General features: G+C 34.1%; 6 protein-coding genes across 12 annotated transcripts in view; 2 read left to right on the top strand and 4 right to left on the bottom strand.

Moving 5' to 3' along the window:
* LOC135839089 (troponin C, isoallergen Bla g 6.0101-like) overlaps nucleotides 1–416 on the bottom strand; it is a 78804-nt gene extending 78388 nt beyond the window's left edge. The window contains exon 1 of the mRNA XM_065354968.1: nucleotides 396–416. Coding sequence (XP_065211040.1) covers nucleotides 396–401 — 6 coding nt within the window. The 5' untranslated portion in view covers nucleotides 402–416. The remainder of the gene's footprint in view (nucleotides 1–395) is intronic.
* The window catches only part of skd (mediator complex subunit skuld), a 56528-nt gene extending 56066 nt beyond the window's left edge, over nucleotides 1–462 (bottom strand). For all 4 annotated transcript variants that reach the window (XM_065354953.1, XM_065354954.1, XM_065354956.1 and 1 more), the window contains exon 1: nucleotides 322–462. In XM_065354953.1, the coding sequence (XP_065211025.1) occupies nucleotides 322–390 (69 nt within the window). In that variant the 5' untranslated portion in view covers nucleotides 391–462. The remainder of the gene's footprint in view (nucleotides 1–321) is intronic.
* Nucleotides 463–2914: 2452 nt separating this feature from the next.
* Nucleotides 2915–4949, top strand: mRpL50 (mitochondrial ribosomal protein L50). The gene is made up of 4 exons (XM_065356954.1): nucleotides 2915–3069; nucleotides 4156–4265; nucleotides 4338–4537; nucleotides 4617–4949. Exons 1-4 carry the CDS (start codon nucleotides 2986–2988, stop codon nucleotides 4856–4858), a joined length of 636 nt encoding a protein of 211 aa, XP_065213026.1. The 5' UTR covers nucleotides 2915–2985; the 3' UTR covers nucleotides 4859–4949.
* Nucleotides 4950–5977: 1028 nt separating this feature from the next.
* Nucleotides 5978–16171, bottom strand: hob (hobbit). Its single transcript, XM_065356944.1, has 38 exons — nucleotides 15877–16171; nucleotides 15598–15724; nucleotides 15323–15532; nucleotides 14944–15249; nucleotides 14689–14868; nucleotides 14486–14621; nucleotides 14289–14401; nucleotides 14083–14202; nucleotides 13819–14002; nucleotides 13443–13749; nucleotides 13224–13369; nucleotides 13015–13154; nucleotides 12778–12937; nucleotides 12560–12697; nucleotides 12293–12479; nucleotides 12067–12226; nucleotides 11876–11998; nucleotides 11556–11803; nucleotides 11143–11480; nucleotides 10871–11071; nucleotides 10474–10798; nucleotides 10189–10409; nucleotides 9978–10120; nucleotides 9670–9906; nucleotides 9473–9598; nucleotides 9193–9406; nucleotides 8914–9117; nucleotides 8665–8837; nucleotides 8335–8535; nucleotides 8107–8264; nucleotides 7904–8018; nucleotides 7605–7834; nucleotides 7390–7537; nucleotides 7225–7318; nucleotides 6936–7156; nucleotides 6658–6870; nucleotides 6478–6585; nucleotides 5978–6389 (listed from the first exon to the last, which is right to left on the bottom strand). The coding sequence occupies exons 1-38, from the start codon at nucleotides 15939–15941 to the stop codon at nucleotides 6336–6338; spliced, it is 6774 nt and encodes a 2257-aa protein (XP_065213016.1). The 5' UTR covers nucleotides 15942–16171; the 3' UTR covers nucleotides 5978–6335.
* Nucleotides 16172–16520: 349 nt separating this feature from the next.
* LOC135840420 (polyubiquitin-C) lies at nucleotides 16521–19972 on the top strand. 3 transcript variants are annotated; one of them, XM_065356948.1, is made up of 2 exons: nucleotides 16521–16701; nucleotides 17971–19972. In XM_065356948.1, exon 2 carries the CDS (start codon nucleotides 17972–17974, stop codon nucleotides 19799–19801), a length of 1830 nt encoding a protein of 609 aa, XP_065213020.1. In that variant the 5' UTR covers nucleotides 16521–16701; nucleotide 17971; the 3' UTR covers nucleotides 19802–19972. The 3 variants fall into 3 exon arrangements, with proteins under 3 accessions (XP_065213020.1, XP_065213019.1, XP_065213021.1); XM_065356947.1 differs by having other exon boundaries at nucleotides 16522–16701; nucleotides 17968–19972; XM_065356949.1 differs by lacking the exon at nucleotides 16521–16701 and adding an exon at nucleotides 17571–17711 and having other exon boundaries at nucleotides 17968–19972.
* Nucleotides 19485–24147, bottom strand: LOC135840421 (annexin B10-like). Of its 2 annotated transcripts, none has more exons than XM_065356951.1 (8): nucleotides 23941–24147; nucleotides 21812–21988; nucleotides 21462–21666; nucleotides 21269–21348; nucleotides 21100–21172; nucleotides 20844–21017; nucleotides 20566–20747; nucleotides 19485–20405 (listed from the first exon to the last, which is right to left on the bottom strand). In XM_065356951.1, exons 1-8 carry the CDS (start codon nucleotides 23956–23958, stop codon nucleotides 20349–20351), a joined length of 966 nt encoding a protein of 321 aa, XP_065213023.1. In that variant the 5' UTR covers nucleotides 23959–24147; the 3' UTR covers nucleotides 19485–20348. The 2 variants fall into 2 exon arrangements, with proteins under 2 accessions (XP_065213023.1, XP_065213022.1); XM_065356950.1 differs by having other exon boundaries at nucleotides 19485–20308.
* Nucleotides 24148–24820: the final 673 nt, after the last annotated feature.

Here is a 24820-nt window from a genome sequence, read left to right as displayed (position 1 = left end):
GGAAACGAAACGAATATCGAACAAAATTCCACTAATGAAGAGAAAAATGACAAAATTGAGAAAAATATTTCGAAAAAGTTTCGAAATTTAATAGTGATAAGATTGTTATAAGTTATTAGACGTTGGCAAATATCCACGATCGAAACACTTGCAGATAAATAGCAAAATCGTCGATAATGGAGTAATTCTCAAATCGGCGAAAGGATTAAAATTCGAGATAAAGGAAAGACGTTGAAATAATAAAATCGAATATGGAACAATTATACGAAGATATCGAATTTTACTAGTTCGGTTTCGTGTATGTATAACGATTTTACTTACTAAAGCGTAGAAATTCGTATGACAGTCTTCTAAACTGGCACCGTTGGTCTCATGGCTGGGGTGCGTCATGGTTTATCCATTTTCGATACACTAATTACACCATTTGCACTAAAAAATTAATAATTTAATCACTAAAAACTATTAAAATTCGCGTATCGCAAAAGAAGATTTCACCTTTCATGGCTCGCGTAAAATGGCGGATTACGACAACAAGCGGAGAACGTAAAATACACCATTGGGTACAGGTGGTCACGTGACTTAAACACAGTGATGGCCAACGTTACTGAAGAAGAGGTTCTCTCACACGGCGCTAGTAGCACGTAGGTAGTTCCCGTTTTTTTGCGGCGTCCATCGACTGTTGTGACTTGTGACGTCATAAGACGGAGTAGGTAGCGCATATTTTGAAAATTTGAACGCGGCATTTTTAATTTTATGAAAGAAAAATTGGAAAAAATAATGTAAAATTTTACTACTTTTCATTTTTTTTTGGCAGAACTATGAAGTGTACTAAAATTTTGAAAAATTATTCAATTTTTAGAGAGTGAAATTCTTCAATCTTCATGCTCATGCTCGTAAAAAAATTCAATATCCATGGTAATGTGAAAAATACAATGCATGTTTTTTCATAACATGAACGCATTTGTGATGGTGAATTATTGTGAAATTTTGAGCAGAATTTTGTTTGGAAAATAAAAATCTACATTAGATAGAAAGCACAATTTATGAACATTTACTTTTTTTTTGAAAAATAGGTTCTTTTCATCATTTAAAAAAAAATTCGAAATCGTTGATTACTTAGCCAAGCCAGGTTCGTACACCAAATTGGAAATCACCAAATCACTTTTTAAAAATAAAAATTTGTTTTCAAGCTGTATTGAATAAACTGATAATAATTTCGAAAATGAACTTTCATCTCATCATTATTTAAAAATCTGGTATTTTCAATTTTTATTTTCATTTTCTACCGCATCCGTTTTTTTAAAAAAATTTTATTGTTCTTTGAAATCTAAAATCATGACATCATTCTCCATCTCTAGCAATGCGATTTCTTAGAATATTGTTTTTATACTATTTTATGCTGCTGGCTGCGTGTAGACGACATTTTTTTCAAATGTAAAACTCGAAACGATCAATTTAATTAATCAACCCCATTCTTATGTTAATTGATAATAAATAACAACAATAGGCCTAGATTATTAATATCAAGTACCAATGAGGGCGTTTTATTTTTTCGACACAAATTATTTTTAATTCCATAATATTTCTTGCTGGCAGGGAATTACTTACCTATTATAATTTTTCACAAATTGATGAAGTAAAAAATAAATGAGAAATGTTCGAAATTGCAAACATTGTGGAAAGCATCTCATTGAGCGATGCAATTTTTCGTTTTTCCTTCGAAAAAAATAAATCAATTGCACATAGGTACATTTTATTTAGGTATATTTTCAAGAACAAAAACAATGAACGTACACTAAACTTTCATCCACCAAGATAAAACACTTTCAGTCTTTAACTATATTCGAGAAAATTTTTTTCAATACAACTGATTTCTAAGACGAAAAATGCTGGATTTTAATTTTTAATTCATTATTCGAGTTCTTCTTTTCTTATTATTAGGGCTAGGATTTTCATGATAATGCTTTTTTTTTGTAGCATGTAGCAACACCATATACGGCATAAATACATATTCTTTGCGATTCATTGCATTCTGAGGCGAATGGTGAAAGTTGCATGATGGTGCTTTTTTTTTGCGTCAATGCTTTAGAATGCTTATTTTGGCCCAAAACGGAAGAAATTTTGCTTTATTGGGGGTTGGGGCTTTTTTTCGTCGTTAGCGCTTTTTTAGGTAAAAAATTGGTAAAATTGGAGCAATTAGTTCCAAAATTACAAAAATTTATCAACTTTTTGCATATTTTTGAAAAAAATAATAATTTTTGAAAAAAGATCAGTTCAAAAAAAAACAAGAGAAGAAAAACTGAAAAATAACAGATTCCATTTTCATTTTTCAATTTTTATTTATTTTTTTCAACTTTTAGTTTTAGTTTTTTCCTTTTTTTCATTTTCTTCTTTTGGTTCATTTTGGTTCAAGTTGCACATAAATATTTAAGGGAGGTATCTTGCTGGGTTTGAAAAAACCTTCATTTTGATATGTACATTTTTTAGCTTTTTTCTCACATTTTTATTGCCTTTTTATAGTGCTTAAAACGTGTTTGATAATGCTTAAAAATCCTAGCCCTACTTATTATGTTTATGTGTGGCATTCTTCAGTTTCTGAAAAATGTAGTTTCTTCAATTTTGAAACGGGACGGGACCATTGACCAAGGGACCACTCCTACTTCCTATTTTAAAACAACGTTAAATGATGAATTTTCACTCAAAAATTGTTTTCTTTTTTTTTATTATGTAGGATTCATTATCTTCTTCAAAATTATTCATCTAAAAATTTGTACATAACACTGTTTTTGAGGAAGAAAATGAAAATGATTTGTAAAATTCACCAGGTTCTTTCATTAGTTTCATTTAATGCGTGTAAATCAGTAGAACTCCACCTAGTGATGTCACACATCCTGGTGCGGCAAGAAGGGAACTGGGACGCGGCATCTGAAAAGATCGAAGCGCGAGAGAACTGAGAGAACCTCTTCTATTTAGTAACGTTGAGTGATGGCGGCGTACATAGGACATGTGTTATCGACCGCTGGTTCGAATTTTTCCAAAATACTATGGAATTCTTCCAAAATATTAACGGTAAGAGGAATTTTCTCATTTATGATCTATTTTATGATTCATTTAATTAGTTTTAATCGCGATCCAATCTTCATACGGTTTAGTTTCGGCATTCATGTTCTTATCACAAATTTAGTGAAATCATATCATCATTTTAGATCGAACGTTATTCTATCGCTGGTAGTGATTTTTTTATGGTAAATTTTAAGGAAATGAGTGAGTTACATCACATTTGAGTGTTTTTTGATCAGAAATGGTTTCAAAAATTTGATTTTTCATGAATTTTTAGCATAATTTTGGATCGATAAGTGCAGTGCCTTCGTAATAATGCAGGGATAACGATTTTTTTGATAATGATTGATAGGATAAACAAATAGGTAATGAAAAAGTGATAAGATTTTTTTGCCGATTTATATTTTTCATTTTTTTTTTGTTTGATCGACTAATCGTTTAAATTTTAATTAATTTTGTTTTTGGTTCTACTTCAATAACTGAATGTGCAATTTGAATTTATGTGAAATTATAATTATTAAAAATGCACGGAAATAGGATTACCTTACAGCGTTGTCAAAACGTTATTAATTATTACTTTGAAATGTTGAAATCAAAAATCGAATCATAACGTTGAACGAAATGGATTTTTCGTTTTTTTCCATTGTCATTTTTTTCTTCAAACACTAGAAATAGTGTCAAAATGCAGGAAAATGAGTCTTGAACTTTAAAAAATAAAAAAAAACATTAAGAACATTATTATTTTATGGTGATTTCTTCATATTTTTCATGTGTTGAATTGTTTTCATGTTGCTCTTTTCCAAAAACTCGTTTCAAAAAATAAGAAACGAAAGAAAACGCTAAACGAAACAAGAACATTATTTTTAGAAACCAAACATTTTATAACTAATCTTGACGAAATTTCAATTCTTTCAAAAACAAAAACGAAAAGATGTTTTTACCACCATTCAGCAGTCACCTCTGTTTGGTTTTTTGTGGTAAAAATTGAATTTTTAAACTACCATTTACATTACGTTGAAAACATTGAGATGTTGTATTTTTAATAAAGAATATTGATGATCATTGTGATACCATGTCTTGCATTTCATTTTGCAGGTCCCTGTCCGTTCCAAGAGTGGTTGTACCAAAAAAGTAAAGAAAAATCCGAAAAATTACATAAGGAAAGCAGGGTTTCAACCAAAAGTTGACTCGTTGCAATCCAGAGGGTAATTAATTCACGTTATGAAATTTCTTGTTTCAAGATGAGCGTTTTTACCAATAATTGTGTTTCATGTCAGATTTTTACGAAACCTTCCTCCTTACAATCCACCGCAAGGTGTGACAAATGAAATACGTGAAATTTTCAACGAAGTGGTTGGAACCTCTGAATTGAGTCATCAGTTGGATACTGATCAGAAATACAAGTTGCTGGTGAAATGTAGCGACACGTTTGGTCATTCTGTACCGAATTCCAATTTGTATAAAATGAAAACTTTGGGTATGATTTTTTTAAATTTTGAAGAGCTTAATCTTCAATTTTTGTGTTGAAATTTTAATGATGTATGTCAATGTTTTAGGTGATGTATTCGAATTCTACCATACACCTTGTACCAATGTAACTCCATATGAAAATTTAAAAGATATGGACCTTCCTCCGAATCTTCATATTATTCAAGATTATATGAGATTTCATCCTGATACTGACACGATGTTTGGTGGTGTAACTGCGTTTCCTAAAAGTTCTACTATGGTTACTGGTTTAAATTATAAGAAAAAATACAAGGGTCATACTCAAGAATCACCATGGGGTGATATTTAAATTTTTAACAATTTGAATGAATGTAGTTGGATTTATTTTATAATGTGTTTATATTTCTTGTTACTTAATAAAAAAAGTCTTATTGATTTCATTCATTCTGTAGTCCTGAAACTGTAATAAGACGTTCTAGTCAGTTTTCGAATTTGAGCAAAGATTCTTCGTGAGAGATTTGAAATAAAGAAATTCTCACGTAGAGTCGCGAAATTGGTTTGAAAATTACGAAATGTATTATTTTTAATGATGAAAAGGATTACCACAATGTTACGTGGCTCGATAATTAATAGATTAGCACGCACCACTGCAGATGTTTACATTTTTACTTTATCAGCGTAAATCGATAGCAGATTGAATTTCACTGCAACGAATGTATTAAATATTAAATCCATTTTGCTTTTATTCTAAACAGAATATGTATGAGTCGCTATCATGGTCTAAAGAATGACTACCTAGTACCTACCTACCTATTAGGCGAGCTCCATATGCGATTATGTAATGCAGCTGAAATGCAAAGAATTAATGATTCAGTATTCTCTTTCTCGATGCTGAAATTGGATCAAAAACACTACCCTTAAATTTCACGGTCGTAAGTCATAAACATGAATTGCAAGATCGTTTAATTTTCTGTTTGAAATTTCCAACGGAATAAACGATAAAAAAAATAATCATTATGATGGAAAATTTCAGAAGTACCTACTTTATGATAAATCGACGCAAATAAAATTCGCAGAACGAAAATTTTTCCCAACCGATGAGTAAATACTGTTCAAATCCCAAGTAATTATTCTTATTCATTTATCTATTTCTAAACATAAAACACATTGACAGCTCAAGAAGCATTGAATCGGTAACGATTTATTCTTCTAACGAAGGTCACCTTTTTAACAACGTTTTAGATAAAAATGTTCTGAAATGAACCTGGAAAATTGTAACATTTTGCGATGCAAAATTTACTGCGTTAGGTAATGATTCAGTAAGACAGGTTGAAAAGCGAGTTTGTAGAAGAGAATAGACTGGCCGGTCGACACGACACCGTTAGCGAAGCCTAGACTGTGTACGCTTGTAGTACTTCATTAATGAATTTATAAAAATTAAAGACGCCGCGAAAATTATAAAATGAAACACAGTGAACAAATATATTTTATAAAAAGATGATTTCATTCAAATAAATACTAAGTAATTTAAAAACTGGCTGAATATTCCAATACATTCTCTGTTTCTTAAAAACATGAAAAAAAATTGACACAGTTCAAAAAAAATCAGGTTTCAATGACTTTTTCCCTTGAAAGTTGCCGTTCCAGCAGCGTTTACAATAACGATAAAAATTAGTGGTAATGAATTCGTTCGGCCTAACGTAAATTTCGCGACGGAATAAAAAATTCGCATTCAACACGAACATAAAATAATAAAGATACCGGTGATAATCAGTAGATGGTAAATAAACGTTTTGTGCAGCTTAAGTATGATGGGATAAATATGTTTATTTCGGTAATTTAAAAATCCCTGTTTTTTTGGTACCTTTTGGTTCATTAGGCTGAAAAATAAAAAACGAGATTACAGTAAAATTTTCATTACAATAATATGTACTTGTTAGTAAGTAAGTAACGTAAAATTAAATTTACCATCACTCTAGTGCCGAAGAGTAATTTCGCCTTATCTTCTTCCTGGGGAGAGGATCCTTCTTCGCAAGATCCCGTTCTCACTTTGATTTGTAATTTTTGTTTTATTGCCTGCGAAAATTATTGATAAATATCTTGTAAACCAAATTACAATTTTTCTGCATTGTGTAAAATTAAAATTACCTGAGGTAAAATAACATGTTTGCTGTCATTTTTCATAGCTAGGAATAAATCTAGCCAAGTCCATGTAACATTGTGGTACTCCAAAGTAGGTATTACCAAACTAAAATCACGAATATCTTCGATATTTTTTTCTTTATTTCCTTTATAACTCACTCTGACTGGCACTTCTGGGATTTTGATATAAATGAATAATTTATTTTTCTCGGCTCTTTCCTGAAAAAAAAATCATCAAAATGCATAAAAAAATCCTCGAACATTTGAGCGATTTCTGATTTTACCTTCATTTTTTCTACGTCGTCTTTCATTATCATTGGAACATAGAAATTAGTTTCTTTCCATTTTTTTTGCTTTTCGTTGCTATTCAATTTTCTTTTACTGGGATTACCGCCACTGCTCCCTGAACTTTCGGAGTCTTCAGATGCATCACCTTCTATGTTATCCGTATCCCTCTCGGGGAAACAAAACTTCAGCATCGTATCGTAGAATTTTTTAGACAAGCCTGTAAAAAAAAATTACGTTTTAAAAGTTGAATAATTCAACTTTACAACACATCAAGTACTGATTTACCTATTGTAAAAGGAACTACGTTGATTTCAAAATGCTCTTTGACCGAAATACCTCCCACTGGAGCCTTTTCTCGACAAAACATACGAACTGCTCTCTGCATCGTGAAAAAAATCATAATTTATGGATGATTCAAATATTCAAATTACAAATCACAATCAAACCTACTTTTCTAGCAACAGGCATGTTGCTCTGTATTTCGGTGGGAAAAATTACTTCTTTGTAAGGCTCATTTGCTAACAAATTAGTCATTCTAATGTATCCTAGTTCTAATAAATGTTCAACTGAGTCGTCATTCTTGGATACCTTGGTATACCTGAAGATAAAAATGACATTCGTTCAAGTATTTTTAAAGACGGGGAATTTAATAATCAACCACCTACAGAAAATTACTGAGGACCAAATCCGCAATTCCCAACTGTCCATCGGCTTCGGTCAATCGCCATTGCGCATGTTTGAAGCAAATTTCGCTAGTTCGGACGGCCATTATTTGTTTATCACCTCTCAACGTATCCACCTTCTGACTAGCCATTAGTTGAGTCTCTTTGTAACACGATAACATCATGTCTAGTTCTTCGCTATTGGAGTTCAGTTGTTCTTTACATTCGTTTATCTAACCAATGAAAAAGCATCGGTAATAAAACATCGTCAAGGGTTAGTGACCAATGTGATATAAGTGTACCTCTCTTTCCAGGTGTTCTATTTCTGAAAATAAATCTACGCTGTTTTCTTCGATAATAGTTTTCTGAACGAGGTATATTTCTTTTTCGAGTCTCTTCAGCTTCGCAACCAAACTCCTGAAGAAGAAAAGTAGGTATATCGTTATATTCAAAACAGATAACATTCTTTTCGAGTTTCAAACCGAGACATATTTTATGCATTTACCTAATTAAATTCTGTAATTGTTGGATTGGTTTTCGTTGGTCTTGAACACTTTGCAATTGTAATTGGAAACGCATTCTTTGCAGTCTTTCGTAAGCTTCTTTACGGCGTGGTTCGACGTACAATAATAAATTATTAACAATATCCAAGATCATTGCGTACTGAAAACAGGTAAAAAAAAACTATGATCTTTCATTTCAATTTTGACCTCATATTTTCAACATTATCTACCTGGAGAGAATTAGTGCAAACATCCAAATCGTGATGCATAAGAGTGAACGCATCTACGGCTTTATCTTGACGTTCCCAAGGAGTACCGCTGTCTTCAGCAGGAGGAGGGGGTACTTCATCCAATATACTTGGATCTAAGCTCGTTTCACCGTAACCGGCGTAGAAAAATTCGCATTTACATCTCGATACGATACGTTGCAACTAAATAAAATCAAATTAATTTATTACTGAATATGCAAAAATATAAATTTGTACGTAACTTTTTGAGTACAACGAATTTGAATTAAAATTTTAGAAGGGAATGAGACTCAGGACCGCTAGAAAACCTACCTGTAGAGGTGAATTTTCATTTACATTTCCTCCAGCTCCAACTGTTTCGCTGACAACTCCACCAACACTTTGGCCACTACCTACTAAATGCGGCAGATCTGGTAAATCAGCGATAACCGTTGATCCGGCTTCTTTTTCTTGTATATTATCCACAGAAAGCCACATTATATTTTCTATAAAATAAAGCGATAATCGAATAAATCGGCTGTTATTGCAAAGTTTTGTAATTCGTCGAAATGAAATATTCACCATCTAAAGTATCATTAGCGCTGACGGTAGCATAATATTGCATACATTCCAACGACCCAACCCAGCTAGTTTTTGAAACAAGAGTTCTATCTTTCCATACAGGGCGATGTATTTTCTTCAAAATTTCTGCCTTAGCTGTGCTCATAATAACGTACCCTTTCGTCTCACAACCTTTCAATAAAACCTGACTGTTGACTAAATTAACTGCAAAGATGAAATGCCCAGGTACATTAAAACCATTAATTAATCAACATTCGTGTTTTTAGAATTCGATCGTACTTGACCAATTCTTATGTACGACGTCATCTTCTTGACAGGAGGCCAGTCCTTGTAGATATTGTTCTCTCATTTGGACTGATAAATCGTCGCTAAACACAACTGCTTTATTTTCCGCTTCGGCGATTAATTGTTGAAGCATGGAGGCCGCGTGACCAGATTGCAATTTACTCATAGGTGAAGGTGTCTCTTGCACCATAACAGATGGATTTTGAGGCTAAAATAAAATATTGCATTATATTCATACTTGGAACAGTTTTATGATAAAATATATTTGTCGTACTTGGATGGGAGATCCTGGAGGAACCTGGCTTTCAATACTACGACTTCTAGTTTTAATCGGTGTGGTCGACGAGTCTGGACATCGGAATCCTTTCAAAGCAGCCGTTGATAAATTTTTCTTCAATTGCTGAACATAAAAACACTCGAATGTTTACGAAACTCTATGTTACTCTATACGTGAAATGGACTAGCCCTTACTTGAGTTTTTCTAAACGAATCGTACAAGGCGAAAATAATATCGCGATTTCTCGGCGTCCAAGCGCCTTTTAAAAGTACGACTTCGAGTCGATGAGTTGGTGTGTCATCTTTACTGGTTTGACGATTTGGTCCAAAACTAGCCAACGAATTAGGTAAAGCTGGTTCTCTGCCATAACGTACTTTACTAACGCTCAGAAAATAGCATTTTTCAACTGGTTGTTGCAGGTGTAGGGTTTGCTGCGGAAATTACAACATTAGTAAGATTAGTGCCTTGAGATAATACACAGAAAGATTCAAACAAAGCGTACTTCTTTTTTATCTTCGATTTGTAAAGCACTTTTGAGCCAAACCTCGGCGTCGTTGAGTTCGCAATTCATATACGATATGGACCACATAGCTCTTGGTCTATGACGTAATCCATCATCAATGGCCACCAAGTTCAACGAGTATTCTACGTACAAGAATGAAGAATAATGCCAATTTGTATATTCGAACTAAATTTGAAACTCGGATACAAACCTGATCCAAAAGTGAACTTCTGTCCAACCAATTCCAAGCCACGCTGTCTAGAAAATGACATCCAATAATGAACTTGGAACCGATGCAATGAAAAATATAAGTTGACTTTTTTATAATGCCTATTCAGCGATAATTTCCTAGGACGTAGGTTATTAAACACAAGTCCTCTTCTGGTCGGTCTGGTAACTCCAGATAAAATTAGTTTCAAGCTCTCGAACCATCTAATCAAACATCAGTATAAATCGTCGGATAGAAACACTTCAAGAGAAGTTTGAAATTCGATACCTCAATGTGCTGCTGAATAACGAGGCAACCGGACACTCTGAAGCTCGAATAGCATTTCCAGAGGGTTTAGTTTCCAAGTTCAATGTAAGATTTACGTTTTGCGAACGAAAAGCTCGAAACGAGTCGTGTTCTTGGTTACTCGAGTATTCGGGTAGTTTATCAGGAGCGCAGGGCATAACGGAATGATGATCATTAATATCGCCGTTACAATTCCATTTCAATTTCATGGTTAATTTCAAATTCGGTAAGTAAAGTAATCTGCAATCGTCGTATTTCGAAGCTGTCCTTACGTATACTTCGAGGTTGCCTTTGAAAATGAACTTAGCTGGAAACAATAACAAAAATATAAGTTTTCATAATTTTTAAACTCGATAACTTGATCTGTATTAGACCATACCGTTTGTCCAATCCATAACGAGATCATTCCAAGTCACTTCCATCTCTTCAGTCGTATTATAAGGGTCTAAAGAAGCATGCAATAAGAAGGTCAATTGACGAATACACATCGTCAATCTGCCATGATAAATTAAACGAATTTTATCCCAAAATGGCAAAGGAGGACTCGGATCTTTACTCGAACTTATGATTTTCGAAAAAGCTGCAACCAAAATGGTCAATCATGAAACAGAAAAATTAAAATAAAATTAAACACACGGCGAAGCTTCGTACCTAAGTTACACTGTGATATTACAGGTTCCCAGCATGGTCCAAATGCGTAACTAAACCTATCAACTTCGCAATTGAAATCGTGATAATATTTCAACGACGTCATACTCCTTTCGATGGTTACTTCACCATAAGGATCTCCGAGTTCAATAACAGCATCTCGTTTTGCTCTTTTTGTGGCTTCTTGCTCAGCGCCTACCAGTTTTCCCCATAAATGTAACTCTCCTATATCGACCCAAGGCTGAGGAAAGTCTCGCAATTGGAATTTCCACTCTTTGCAACTAGCTGCGATAAATCTGCACCACAGAGTCGTAAATTCTATACCGTCTATTGGCCATGGGCTGAGAAACGAAAATAAGAAAATTAAATTCACACGTAAATTAAGATAGGAAAATTATTCGAGAGCTTGGACTCGCCTTTCTGGATCAATTTCGGCTAAAATTCGAACCACGTTTTCGTTTCCCATGATGGAAGGATCAGCCATAAAATTAATTTCCAAGTCTGTTATCAACCAAGCGAAAAGCCTGGTTCGAATTGGCGCTTGTAATTTCATTTGTTTTGATCTTTGTACGTATATCTGAGCGTTTATCTTTTGTAAAGATGCGTGCAATTCTTCGACTTTTCCAGCAGGTAAAAATGGCTTTTCTTTGTACATTTTAGCAAGCTGAATCAGAAAAGAAAATCATATAAGAGAAATTATTTTTTAAATTATGATTTTAAAAAAGGTCTAATTTACCCTCTCGTCGAGCATTTTTTCACGTTTAATGCTTTCTTCGTACTCGTCAGCCAATAGTTCGTAATTATCACGTAAGCTCACTTCAAATGGATCGTCGCTCATTTCAAATAGAAAATCTTTCACCTGAAACGAATTTTTCAATTATTATTCGATATATTATGATCGCAGAAAAGAAAATATGTGTGACAAACCTTGAAGATAATATCGCCTGGTAACATCTTGTTCGCATTTTTGCTCTTTTTATGAAGAAGTCTGAGCCATTTGACAATGGTGAGAAATTCGCTGTGAAATGTCACGCAGAAATTATGCTCGTAGGGAAATACTGCTTTCAATGAAGATATATTCACTTCCCTGCAACAAAAATCGTCCTTTTCATTCTGATCTCCGTAAAGAAATTAAGAATACGTATTTTCGTACCAAACAGTATTCGTAGCCAATACAAATCCTTCGGCGTTTGATCGTTCGGCCTTCAAAATTTCACTATCTAGTAAACGAATCAAGAGGAAGCCATCAACGGTAAAAATGTTGTGGTTATCAACAGCTATTCTAAAAGAGGGGCATTCCAGTCGCAGCTGAGAGACATTTTTTCGCAGCACGATGCTTTCTATAAAAACGATGAAAAAATTCAGTAGCAAATTGTGGTTATTCATAAACAATCGTTTTTCAATGCTTATTTTCACTAACCACTGGAAAATAATATTTGCTGGTTTGATGATATTTTTACTCCGATGCGACATTTTCCTCTTACAGTGATTTTCAAATAAGATGCAGATGGCTGGGTGGTGTTTTCTTCGTTGTTAAAATGTTTGATTTCCGATGGACCTAGCAATAATTTACGTAAGTGAGAATGTTTCAAAATGACATTTTAAATATTATTTCCCAATTGAAACAATGATTATTACCTGCAATTCGATAATAAGTTTCTTTCATATCAGAGTACAAGGTCAACAGCTTCAGGTGCAGATTGGTGCTCCAACAAAAATCAATTTCATCAGTCAATTCAATTTTTTTATTCTGGTTTCTCCACTCGAATATTGCAGATTTCAAAGAAAAACAAGCATTCTACAAAAACATTCACATAGTCACTCGAAATGCTCAGATTTGTTCACGTTTTGAACACTCGTACGAGTATAACTTACTTTCACATCTTCAGATTTAACACAAACAAAATGATGCTTTGTGGGAATAATGGAAGCCATTTTCACTCCTTCAAACGCAGAAGATAATTTGGAAGCATCACTCATGAAAGAAATAGAATCAATGCGCACAGCAATGCAAACTGAAATAAGATTATCGATAGAAAAACAATGACTTGAAACAAAAAAAACAAAAAACACGAAGTAATCACTTTTTTTATCAGCGATGAGAAATAAATTCACATTGGCGACACTGACGCTACAAGCGACTGCGGAAATTGCATCCGGATTTTCTAATCTCAACTTGGATTTGTCTTTCGTCACAGGCATTTTCACTAATCGATAATCACAACAGCAACTAGGTTCAAAAATTAGAATATGAATACAACGTGGATCTTCTCTCAGAAGCTTAAGAATGGACTGATTCATACCTATACACTTGATTTAAAAAACTAGATAGCGGAGGACTCCACTCCAATTGCACGTTATCGAACATAACTTGCAAACGAGGTGTTTTCGGAGGTAAGCAGCCTTTCATTTTAATCAACGCAGCTCCGAGCCAAAGAGGAGTACCCCAATAATGATATTTTTGGAATTGCGGCAATCCAACCACGCCGTGATCGTAATTCAAATCTGCCCAAATTGAATCCAATTGAAATTCGCAGGACCAATTTTTCTGACGTAAATTCAACGGTAACTGAGAGTAATATTTATTTGTATTAAAAACGTCGCCTCTCTCTGCAAAAAAACCAACAATTAAAAATCATCTCAATGTCTAGGGCAGTGTTTTGAAAGGGTTCTACGTACCATCATCACAAACAGTATCACAGTTTAATAGGAACTTAACATTATTAAAGCCTAATAAGAAATCGGAGGATAGTTTTATCAATGTTGTTACGTTACACAACTGTATTTCGATTTGGATGTTGAAATAATCGAACCATCGTTTGCCTAGAGTATTTTTTTTCTTCAATGGACTAGAAGTGTTTGTCTGTTTGATTGAAAAACATAAAAATGAATTCATCAACTGGAATTCTCAATTAATTAAAAATGGAGAATTTAAAAACTTACCGAATTCGTAGAAGATAAATAACCAAAATTAGTAGTCAGCCAATGGTGTATTTCTTTGTGATTGTATAAGAAAGAGAATGTATTCAGAGATGCACTTACTGCCATAAATTTTTTCTCCATCTATAAAATATTACGAAGAAAATGAATGAATAAGTTACATAGGTCGATTTGCAGGCGTTAAAATGTTGTGTATTATAGTTTCTCACTTTTGCATCAAATTTAAGCTCTTGTAAATTTAGAATCTTCTCTTTACTGCTTCTAATATCTACTCCATCGATCATAACATCCACTGCAAGATGAGGCCACGATGATTTTTCATCTAAAAAAAAAATAAGAAAAAAACAGAAAATTCCACCTGCCTTAATTTAGTCTTGAATTATTCAATCAAAAACCCCAAGCTTACTGAATTCTCGATAAGCTGATATATTTGGAATGAAACAAGTCTTGATTTGAAATTTTTGAAACATAGCATTCATTTCTGTATTTATATTATCCTTCATTCCGGTCAATATTGATTTTTTCATTTTTAGCAATGCAATCTACGAATCATTTCGCATTAATCGGTGAACAATAGAATCTTAGCCATAGGTAATTTGACATTAGTACTTTTGGAATGATGGGAGATAGATTATGAAGTAATTCGTAAGCTTCGGAGATATCGGTGAACCTCTTAGCAGATATGTTTCTATTTGGTACTCCAGTTATATTTTGATATCTTTGCTCGACAAACCCATAAAAACCATCGTTGATTACGGCTTTCATATTTTCCAAAGCGATACATAATTTCTGAAAAGAAATAAACGATCAAGCAGCTCATCAACTGCAATATTGTTATATTTTTCCACACTAAAATCAACATACCTCTACAGAAAATGGCCCCTGAGCTAATAAAGTCAACTCCATGCCAAGCGATACCGAAACTTCAGCGAGGCAAGTTGCGAATTGCGTTTTAATAGGATTTGTAGGTCTGGTGCCGACAGATGTAGGCGCGTGTCTGAGTAATTTCGCACTTGCAGAGGTCATTGTAACATTTACTAACAATGTTCGAGCACTTCGCACCAGAGATCCGTCCAATTGTACGTCATTGGCAGACGCATGTAGAAGCCACTCTGGTGATTCTGGTCTCAACAACATAGCTGTAATGCTGCGTATATGAATGGCTAAAAACTACCAAAAAAAAAAAGGACATCAATATCGTACAGTTTGTGTAAAAATATAGCAGATGAAAACAGCTCAGTACTTGGGCAAAAGTGATGATCACGGGGGGAATTTTTTGATTATGAAATGAGATATCGTTACGACGCAAAACGCTTTCAACTTGTTGATCGAAATCATCGGAAGAATTAGAGGTGACATCTTTGTTCACACGTACATCGCATATGACCAAGCATAAAAGTTTCGATACTTCGCTGCTTAAAAAACTGCTACGAAACCCAATTTTGTCGATGTGCTGTAAACATTCCCACATTGAAAAACCGTCGAGTAACGACTAGTATTTGAAAATACAACGCTTACAATCGAAAATCCATTTTTCTTGATTAAAACATCGTGTAAAGTGAAATATGGAAAGCTGATTCTGCCGATTTGGGCTTCTATGTGGTATTTCCTCTTGATAATCCAGCTCAAAACTTTGGGTAGAACCCTGTAACAATTAAAACGCCATAAAGACGAATGAAGATACTGAACGATATAGGATCATAGCATATCGAGTTTGAAGGTTGTTCGAAAGAATTACGAATTGTAAGTAACTTAATCGACAGTATACTAGAATCTTGAGCAATAAAAATGACATACCAAGCAATGGTACCATAAAATACGCATGCTGCAATCGTATAGACAATCAAGCTGTCCATGTTCATCAAATTTTTCCGAGTGGTTCTTCCTTACTCGAATACCTTTTCATGGTCAAGGTTGAGAAAAAAACGTACAAGATGTTGACGAAATCTACTCATAGAAAGTAAAATTGCGACTGTGAATAGATATTGATTTATATAACAGGTTCAAAGTTACGGTAAATGACTCAGTCGTAATTAATTACATCATAAAATCGCCAAAATTTTAACGAAAAATTGATAAACCTGTTTGATGTTTATTTTTGAAAGGAAAACATGTAGAAGAAGCTATTCTAGGATAATGTATTTCTCCTTTCTCATTGACATTGTACTAGAATAGACTCCTCCCTTTACAAATTCAATTTTTTAAAAATGAATCAAATTCGATACAAATTTTAACATCAAAAACAATTTTTCATTACATGATTTAATGAATTTTAATACCACATTACCAGAGTTGCAAAAAAATATTTCAAAAAAGTGAAATTTGATGCTTCATCGATTCAAAAAGTGCCAATTCGCAAACTCTCAATATTCTACAAAACAAAAACAAAATCAGCTGAAAGTTGTAGTAGTGGTGGTAGAGTGGGGAAGAAAGAGAAAACACAACGCAAAAGAAATATTTTTTTCGAACAACGAACAAAGAATTATTGACCGTTGAAGTGTACTTATCGCGTTTTAATTTTGCAGTTTGTTTGTAGTTTTTGTGAAAGAACCGAAATTGTTTCTCGTTATTTTAGTAAAATTTTACATTTATTCAATTTTTCTACAAGTTATCGTAATCAAGGTAAATATTCTGCAAAGTTGTTGTAAATTTAGATAGTTTAGCTGTATTCGAGGTCCCGAGGTCAATTTCCTTTGTTCCGCGATCTTTTCTGAACTGCGAGTAGGCTCATAAGATTATCATTAAATTAGTAATAATGGTCTGTATAACAATAATTTTGTCTTCATTTCCTCGAGTTTCAATCTAATATTAGTTTTTCTCGAATCCTTCGATTATTCCACGTATTATAGTTAAATTTTTGATCATATTCCTTGTCAATGCGTTGTTGCGTCATATAGTGTATTTCCTTCATTTCTATGTCTGAAATGCGCTACTAACAGTACTTTCATGTTGATTTTCATTCTCAGCCTCTCAGGTATTATTAATTCGATTATTTCCTAATTATTTATTGTTCGCGTGTTAAATGTGATATTTCCTTTGTCTTTGTCCATCATCGTCGCACCTCGTACGCCATATTGCGCAGTCATTTCTCGGTATCAGCTGCTACGTCACTCCGCTGCTTGGCATTCTTTACGTTAGGCTAAAGCTAACGGTACTTATGTTTTTCCATTATGGTGTGTTTAAAAATGGAACCATCCAAGGGCCTAAACTTCGAATAGAACTGGGAAAACCTAGGCTTTGAGTATTATTGGGTTTTGTTCAGTAATGAAATGGAATGAAATCTGAATTTCATGTTGCTATATGTAACGAACTACAGATTTGCTGAGGGATTCGTGAGCTATCAGCTGGTATTTCCGTTAAATACCAGAATGTTCCATTGGATGATGAAATAAGTTGTCGAATCGAATGTTGCTCAGTAAATTTCCATTACGTATACAGACTTACAGTAAACAGCTGATCACGTGATAGTGGTTTCTTTTAAACGAAACCATTTAAATTGCATTCATAAGTCATTGAAATTATAATCGGTGTAGTTCTTGTTCTTAACTTTCGTGTTTGAGATTTAAAATTATTTTTCGTTGAACTTGAACGTGAAACGTATACGTGAATTCTAGATAGGTTTTCTATTGCAGGTTGGTATATTGTATATTGGAAAGAGTTCTCGAAAATCTTACCTTTAATCTACTATTGTGTTATGATAATGAATTTCGAATTATCGCGAGTCATAAGTTATTTTCATTTTAGCCATCGTATAATTTCTCGTAATTTTTATCGTGAGAGTTGAACTAATATTTACATGACGTATTCATTATGTACTTTGATGATTAATATTTTAGTTCGTGCCTGTGTGTAATTTAATTAATCGTGCGTTCGTTTCTATTGTTTCAGAAGAATGCAGATCTTCGTAAAAACGTTGACTGGTAAAACCATCACCCTTGAGGTAGAGCCCAGCGACACGATCGAAAACGTTAAGGCAAAAATTCAAGATAAAGAGGGTATCCCTCCCGACCAGCAACGTCTCATCTTCGCCGGAAAGCAGCTCGAAGACGGTAGAACCTTATCCGATTACAACATACAGAAAGAGTCCACGTTGCATTTGGTTCTTCGTTTGAGAGGCGGTATGCAGATTTTCGTAAAGACCTTGACCGGCAAAACGATTACGCTCGAAGTTGAGCCAAGCGACACGATCGAAAACGTTAAGGCGAAAATACAAGACAAAGAAGGCATCCCACCCGATCAACAACGTCTCATCTTCGCCGGTAAACAACTCGAAGACGGCAGAACCCTTTCGGACTATAACATCCAAAAAGAATCGACCTTACATTTAGTTCTGCGATTGAGAGGCGGTATGCAGATTTTTGTGAAAACCTTGACTGGTAAGACGATCACCCTCGAAGTCGAGCCAAGTGACACCATCGAAAACGTCAAGGCGAAGATCCAAGACAAGGAAGGTATTCCTCCCGACCAGCAACGTCTTATTTTCGCCGGAAAACAACTCGAAGATGGCAGAACGTTATCCGATTACAACATCCAAAAAGAATCGACTCTTCATTTAGTCCTGCGTCTCAGAGGAGGTATGCAGATCTTCGTAAAAACGTTGACTGGTAAAACCATCACTTTGGAAGTCGAGCCTAGTGACACGATCGAAAACGTAAAGGCAAAAATTCAAGATAAGGAGGGAATCCCCCCTGATCAGCAACGTCTTATCTTCGCCGGTAAGCAGCTCGAAGATGGTAGAACTCTTTCGGATTACAACATTCAGAAAGAATCCACCCTCCATTTAGTACTTCGATTGAGAGGAGGAATGCAAATTTTCGTAAAAACCTTGACCGGAAAGACAATCACTCTCGAAGTTGAACCTAGCGATACGATCGAAAACGTGAAAGCCAAAATACAAGATAAAGAAGGCATCCCTCCCGATCAACAACGTCTCATTTTCGCTGGCAAACAACTCGAAGACGGAAGAACTCTCTCTGACTACAATATACAGAAAGAATCGACGTTGCATTTAGTTCTCCGATTGAGAGGAGGTATGCAAATCTTCGTGAAAACTTTAACGGGTAAAACGATTACACTCGAAGTTGAGCCTAGTGACACCATCGAAAATGTCAAGGCCAAAATCCAAGATAAGGAAGGCATTCCTCCCGACCAGCAACGTTTGATTTTCGCCGGTAAACAGCTCGAAGACGGTCGAACCTTATCTGACTACAACATTCAGAAAGAATCAACTTTACATTTGGTCCTTCGTTTAAGAGGAGGTATGCAGATTTTCGTCAAAACTTTAACCGGCAAAACCATCACGCTCGAGGTCGAACCTAGCGACACTATTGAAAACGTTAAAGCGAAGATTCAAGATAAAGAAGGAATCCCTCCTGACCAGCAACGTCTAATTTTTGCCGGCAAACAACTCGAAGATGGTCGTACGTTATCCGACTATAATATCCAGAAAGAGTCGACCCTTCATTTGGTCCTACGTCTGAGAGGAGGTATGCAAATTTTTGTTAAAACCTTGACCGGCAAGACTATTACTCTCGAAGTCGAGCCTAGCGATACCATCGAAAACGTCAAGGCCAAAATACAAGATAAAGAAGGAATCCCTCCAGACCAACAACGTCTTATCTTCGCCGGAAAACAACTCGAAGACGGTAGGACCCTTTCGGATTACAATATCCAAAAAGAATCCACGTTGCATTTGGTATTGAGACTTCGTGGTGGTAATTAAGTCGACTCGAAATCATTCGCGTTATTCCATTTTTAATTTCGTCTTTTCGTTTTATTCTATACAATGTTCCGCTTAACTTTTTTCGTTTGCATTTTTTGTTTTCGATTTTCACGCGTCGCTAAAGTATCAGAAATTATTGTAGAAATGAAATAAAAATGTTTGCATTGATAATTTTATAGTGTTGTTTGTTCCATATTTCAGGTACTCTGACAAAAATGAATTTTTTCCCGCTAAATATAACTTTATTCATTACGAAATACTTTGCAGCGCTATAAATATAATTCTTACGTTATATTGTGATTGAAACATGAGAGTAAAAAGTACCACGTAAAATGAATAAAATTGGTAGATATAAATTGAAAAAGAATAGCGTGATCATAAATGCATTTGATGCTAAATTAATGGTTCAACTTTGGAATGAATATCAACTCTGAATTAAGCTCATCTTCAAGGTTCTGCTCCGATTAATGTCAAAATAGCGGTTTTATAATCTCCTTCTATTTCACTCTGAAAAAAAAATTGACAAAAGTTGCAGTTAGGTTTAAATTCAAGGGGTTCCAATTAGGGCTAGCAACGCTTTCTTGTAATCTCCCGATGTTTCGCTCTGGAAAAAAGTAAAGAATAATTTGTAATAAGCTCGCTAAACTACTAATTTGAATGTTGGGTTTTGGATAATTTTGCGATCAGATCGTGTTAGCGGTGTTGATTTGTCGTGAAATCGAAGCCGAAGTGTCTTAATTCTAGGGTTAGTCACGATTACTCACTTTTATGGAACTTTCCAAAGTAATATCGTAAATTCTTTCGTATTCTTGTTTAATATTTTCCAAATCTATATCGCAACGACTAACGATGATACGAATTAAAGACGAATCATCAGTTCCGGCACCCTCTACAGCTTTTTTGAGTTGCTTTGCGAAGTATTCCGGTGGGCTCTGGACACATTCGACTAATCGAAGGCAAAGTACGTTTATTTGGATTAATACAAAGGTATATATGTTGTATTATTATGGATAGAAAGGTGAGAATATTTTTTATATTTTACCAACTGCCAGCATAGCTTCTTTCAAGTCACCAGATACTTCGGAATTTAAAGCTTGTTCAATTGTGTGTCCTGATACACTTTTATATTTCTCGAATATCAACGCTAACTGATCGTAGCTTTCGTGAGATAATATTCTATTGAACACTTCTTCTTTAGTTCCAGCTGTTCCTTCACCTGAACAATGAAATGAATTCATGTCGACAAATCATTGAATCAAATAAGCTTGAAAAATCAATCGCGAAGATTTCATTCTTACCGGCGTTGTATAATTCTTCAGCTAATGCTTGAGCACTGCTTTCATCAATGTTACCCGGAGGATTACGAACTCCCTGTTGAATGGAAAAGTAAATAATTAATATTTTTGTTTTTAGACAGTTTAATAAAAAATATTCAGTACAAATGTGAACTTTTAACAAGTTCGTTACCGTTACTATCAAAGTGAGGAATTTTCTGAAATCTCCCGATGTCTCGCTGCATAAATGTTCAGCCAATGGTCGATTGTACACTGTAAAAATAATTATATTTTTCAATGATGTTAATAGATGGATTTTTATATTTTAGAAATCGGTTCAGTATATTGCGAAGATATATAAGTAAGCGATCAAATGAGATACCAACTTGATTCGTAAGCTTCAACTACATCCTTCATTTCTTCGTTAGTCCTGGTAGATATAACTTCAATAAGAACGTTCGAATTAGTACCCAGACCATCCATGGCTTTATTTAATTGTCGAGCGAGATATTGCGCCGGTGGAGTAATCAAACCGACAATTAAACTCTCAAATTTTCCTCCCAATTCGCTTCTCAGATCATCTTCAAGGTTCTGCACAAAAAATCGTAAGTTCAAAAATGTAAAATATCGTAAAAAACACAATGTTTTCGACAGTTAAGTAGCTAGTATATCGTACTACATACTAGACCTAGGCGTGTATAATTATGATGATTGTTTTATTAGATTTATTACTTACTCTGCCCAATTCTTGAGCGAAAAATTGTACGAGTTCTTGTCTTTGAGAGCCACTGCAGCTCGTCAATACTTCGATTATTTTATCCTCATCGGTTCCCAAACCTTTCATAGCTTCTCGTAAAGTTGTTCCCCATTCTGCTACGTTGAAATTTGGGTTTCTTTTAGTTGTTGGGATTGCCTATGAGAGAAAAAAACAGTGATATAGTTTTATAATCATAAGCATGTAATTTAGGTGGGTACCTGCTTTCGTTAGGTATGCTATCTGTTGCATAAGATACAGAAAAGGATAAAAATGGAAAAAAAGACTTCATGGGATTAATTTTCCTGATCATAAGTTGAAAATTTTTGTTTAAAGAGAACGTTGTGACAAAATAATTTTATTGAAACTAAATTTGTTGTGTAGTGATGAAAATGAAATATTTTAAGTGATTAAAGTAATCATTTAGGGACTATAAATTCATGCTTAATGCTCAATAAATGGGTGAAATGGGAACCCAACATTTGAGTAATTTGCTATCGACAATTACGTAGTTTCATTAGGTACTTGTTTCACAATTATTTGAATGGAAATTATGCAATTATGTTAAAAACATCAATTTTCTCGAGAAAGTAAAAATTCATCATCATCGATCACAAATTGTGTGTTTTCCTGTTTGTGTTGAAATTAAAAGATGCAATTATTACTCAATTGAAAATAAAAATAAAATTAATTTATTCGAGTTATTCACGACTTTTGCCTAGGAGATGACAGATGTTGTTTTCGTTGTGAAACTCTGGAATGTTCAAGTTGAACAAATTTTAAAACATTCGATGACCTTCAACTGGATGTATTTTTAAAATTATTGTAAATTACTTATGCACATTTATAACGTTTGTACCGATAGTTTTTTTTTTTTTTTTTTTTAATGGACAACATTTTTTGAAAAAGTGATAGATACCTAGACCTAGCTAATATTTATTTTGTAACCAAACAAGGGCAAGTTTTCTGAACGATAATTTTCTGGAAAAGAAAATTTAAAATGTTTGTACCTAAGTACATATCTTATCTAAATATTTTTTTAAAATTTATTAAAGAACAATAATTCTCCTTTCCCCTTTTCATGCTAATTTATTCATAGGCACCTACTGGTACTGCTGAACATTCCAGAATGACAAGGCGAGGACGGTCCATAAGTAATTTAAAAAATCCAAATTCATTTCAAAATGTCACAGTTCTATGTTTTTTCACAGTTAATATGTCATATGTCACGACTGGCATTTCTGTAAGAATAGACAGGGGCCTACCCAAAAATACTAAATAATGGAAACCAACTGCGTGCTTTTCATGAGATAAGCCTATAAATGTATAAATAGGATAGGAATTTAATGTACTTATGAAAAATGCAATTAGAACACTGAACGTGTACTTCCGACAAATTTGATATGAAACAGAGAAATGAAATTCGTATCTCGTGAGACATTCGGACTACTCATGCTGCGCCCATCGTGGGGTGCGAACAAGACGAATACATTCAACAAAACCATAGAAATCGACCATAAAGAGACGCCAATACGTCGGAATCGCTTTTATGGAAGAAAAGAAAGAGGCCTACCGTTGAAACGACAAATGTCAAAAAATTCCAAAAAATCTTTTGTTCAAGTAACAAGAAATACTTACTCATTAGTGAATACCTAATGAGCAAAAGGTATACTAACGAAAAAAAAAAAAAAAAATGTTCATTAGTAGGTAAGGTATCTATTCATACGCATCATCTACGAATTTTTATTCTTTAAAATATAGACTCGTGGCTCGAGCATCGTAGAAAGTGTAACAGATTTTTCCAATTTTTTATCATAACTCGAATTAAAGAACAGTGGTGCCCACATCCTTAAATACATAGTACCTAACTAAATTAAATATCTAGATAGGTTGTTCATCGCAACAGGGAATAGGGATCTCGATTGATACCCCGTCGTGTCCCTTTCATCGATTGATATCGTAACAATTTTAATTGTAAACAAACAGCTTTCAAAATAAGCTTAGACGAATTTCGGCACACGACGAAAATCAATAAAGCGAAATAAAGGTCATATGAGTATAAAAATAACCACGCTATGGAATCTATAGTAGGTACTTATTTGCGTACTTACAACGTAATTTCGAATCATCTTGCAAAATTGTATCTATTCTGCTGTATTTCACTGGAAGATAAATTGTACAGACACGAGCACGACTTGACCAAACAGGCTTTGCAACGCGACTAATTTCAATTTACAGTATGAGCAAAACCTTGGAAATTGTTTGCGTCCGATGATGTTCTAACGTGCTGACAAAACTGCGTACCATAAAATTTTATTTAATGAAAATGTCGAGGTTTGAAAATCAATAAAAAAAAAGCTTTACACATAGTAGATAAAATATAAAGGCCTAAGGGGGTCTGAGAAAAAAAATCAGAGATGAAAAATTAGGCTAAACCGATAGGTAGGTACGTAAATTTATGTCTAGAAATGATTTGAGCATCCGGATGAGATGACGTAGTTCCCTACATCTACATCGACCTCGAAGACAATTTTATTCTGTATTTTTTTTTCAACAATCTGCCGGCCGCGTTTGTCTGACTGTTGAGTTTTTTTTTTTTTTTTTTTTACACACTTAATTGCATTTAACTCTGTTTGCTTACTTATTTTCATCTTAAACTGTATACGAGTTTATTAAGGTTATAAAATATGCGTATATACTGTACGAGTTTTATAGAGAATAATTCGTATTGTATGGAGCGTATCTCGTGATTCTGTCAGTGACATTGTGTGATGAATGATGTGCCGAATAAGAAGGGACGTACGCTTTCGGCGACGGTAGAGCATGAATTTTTTCAATACCAGAGCATATGAGTCATACAGAGCTTCGAGTGAATCCGGTTTAATAAAAATCTTCAGCCTCTTCCTCATTACGAAATAGTTATACTTACTTCGAAGTATTCGCATTCACATTGTATACGTTGCGATAAATTCAAGGTGGTAATTAGTGGTT

The sequence above is a fragment of the Planococcus citri genome, chromosome 3, assembly GCF_950023065.1.
Source record: "Planococcus citri chromosome 3, ihPlaCitr1.1, whole genome shotgun sequence".
NCBI classification, from domain to species: domain Eukaryota; kingdom Metazoa; phylum Arthropoda; class Insecta; order Hemiptera; family Pseudococcidae; genus Planococcus; species Planococcus citri.
The sequence above is the reverse complement of the archived record's forward strand: the minus strand, read 5'-3'. Positions and strand labels throughout refer to the sequence as shown.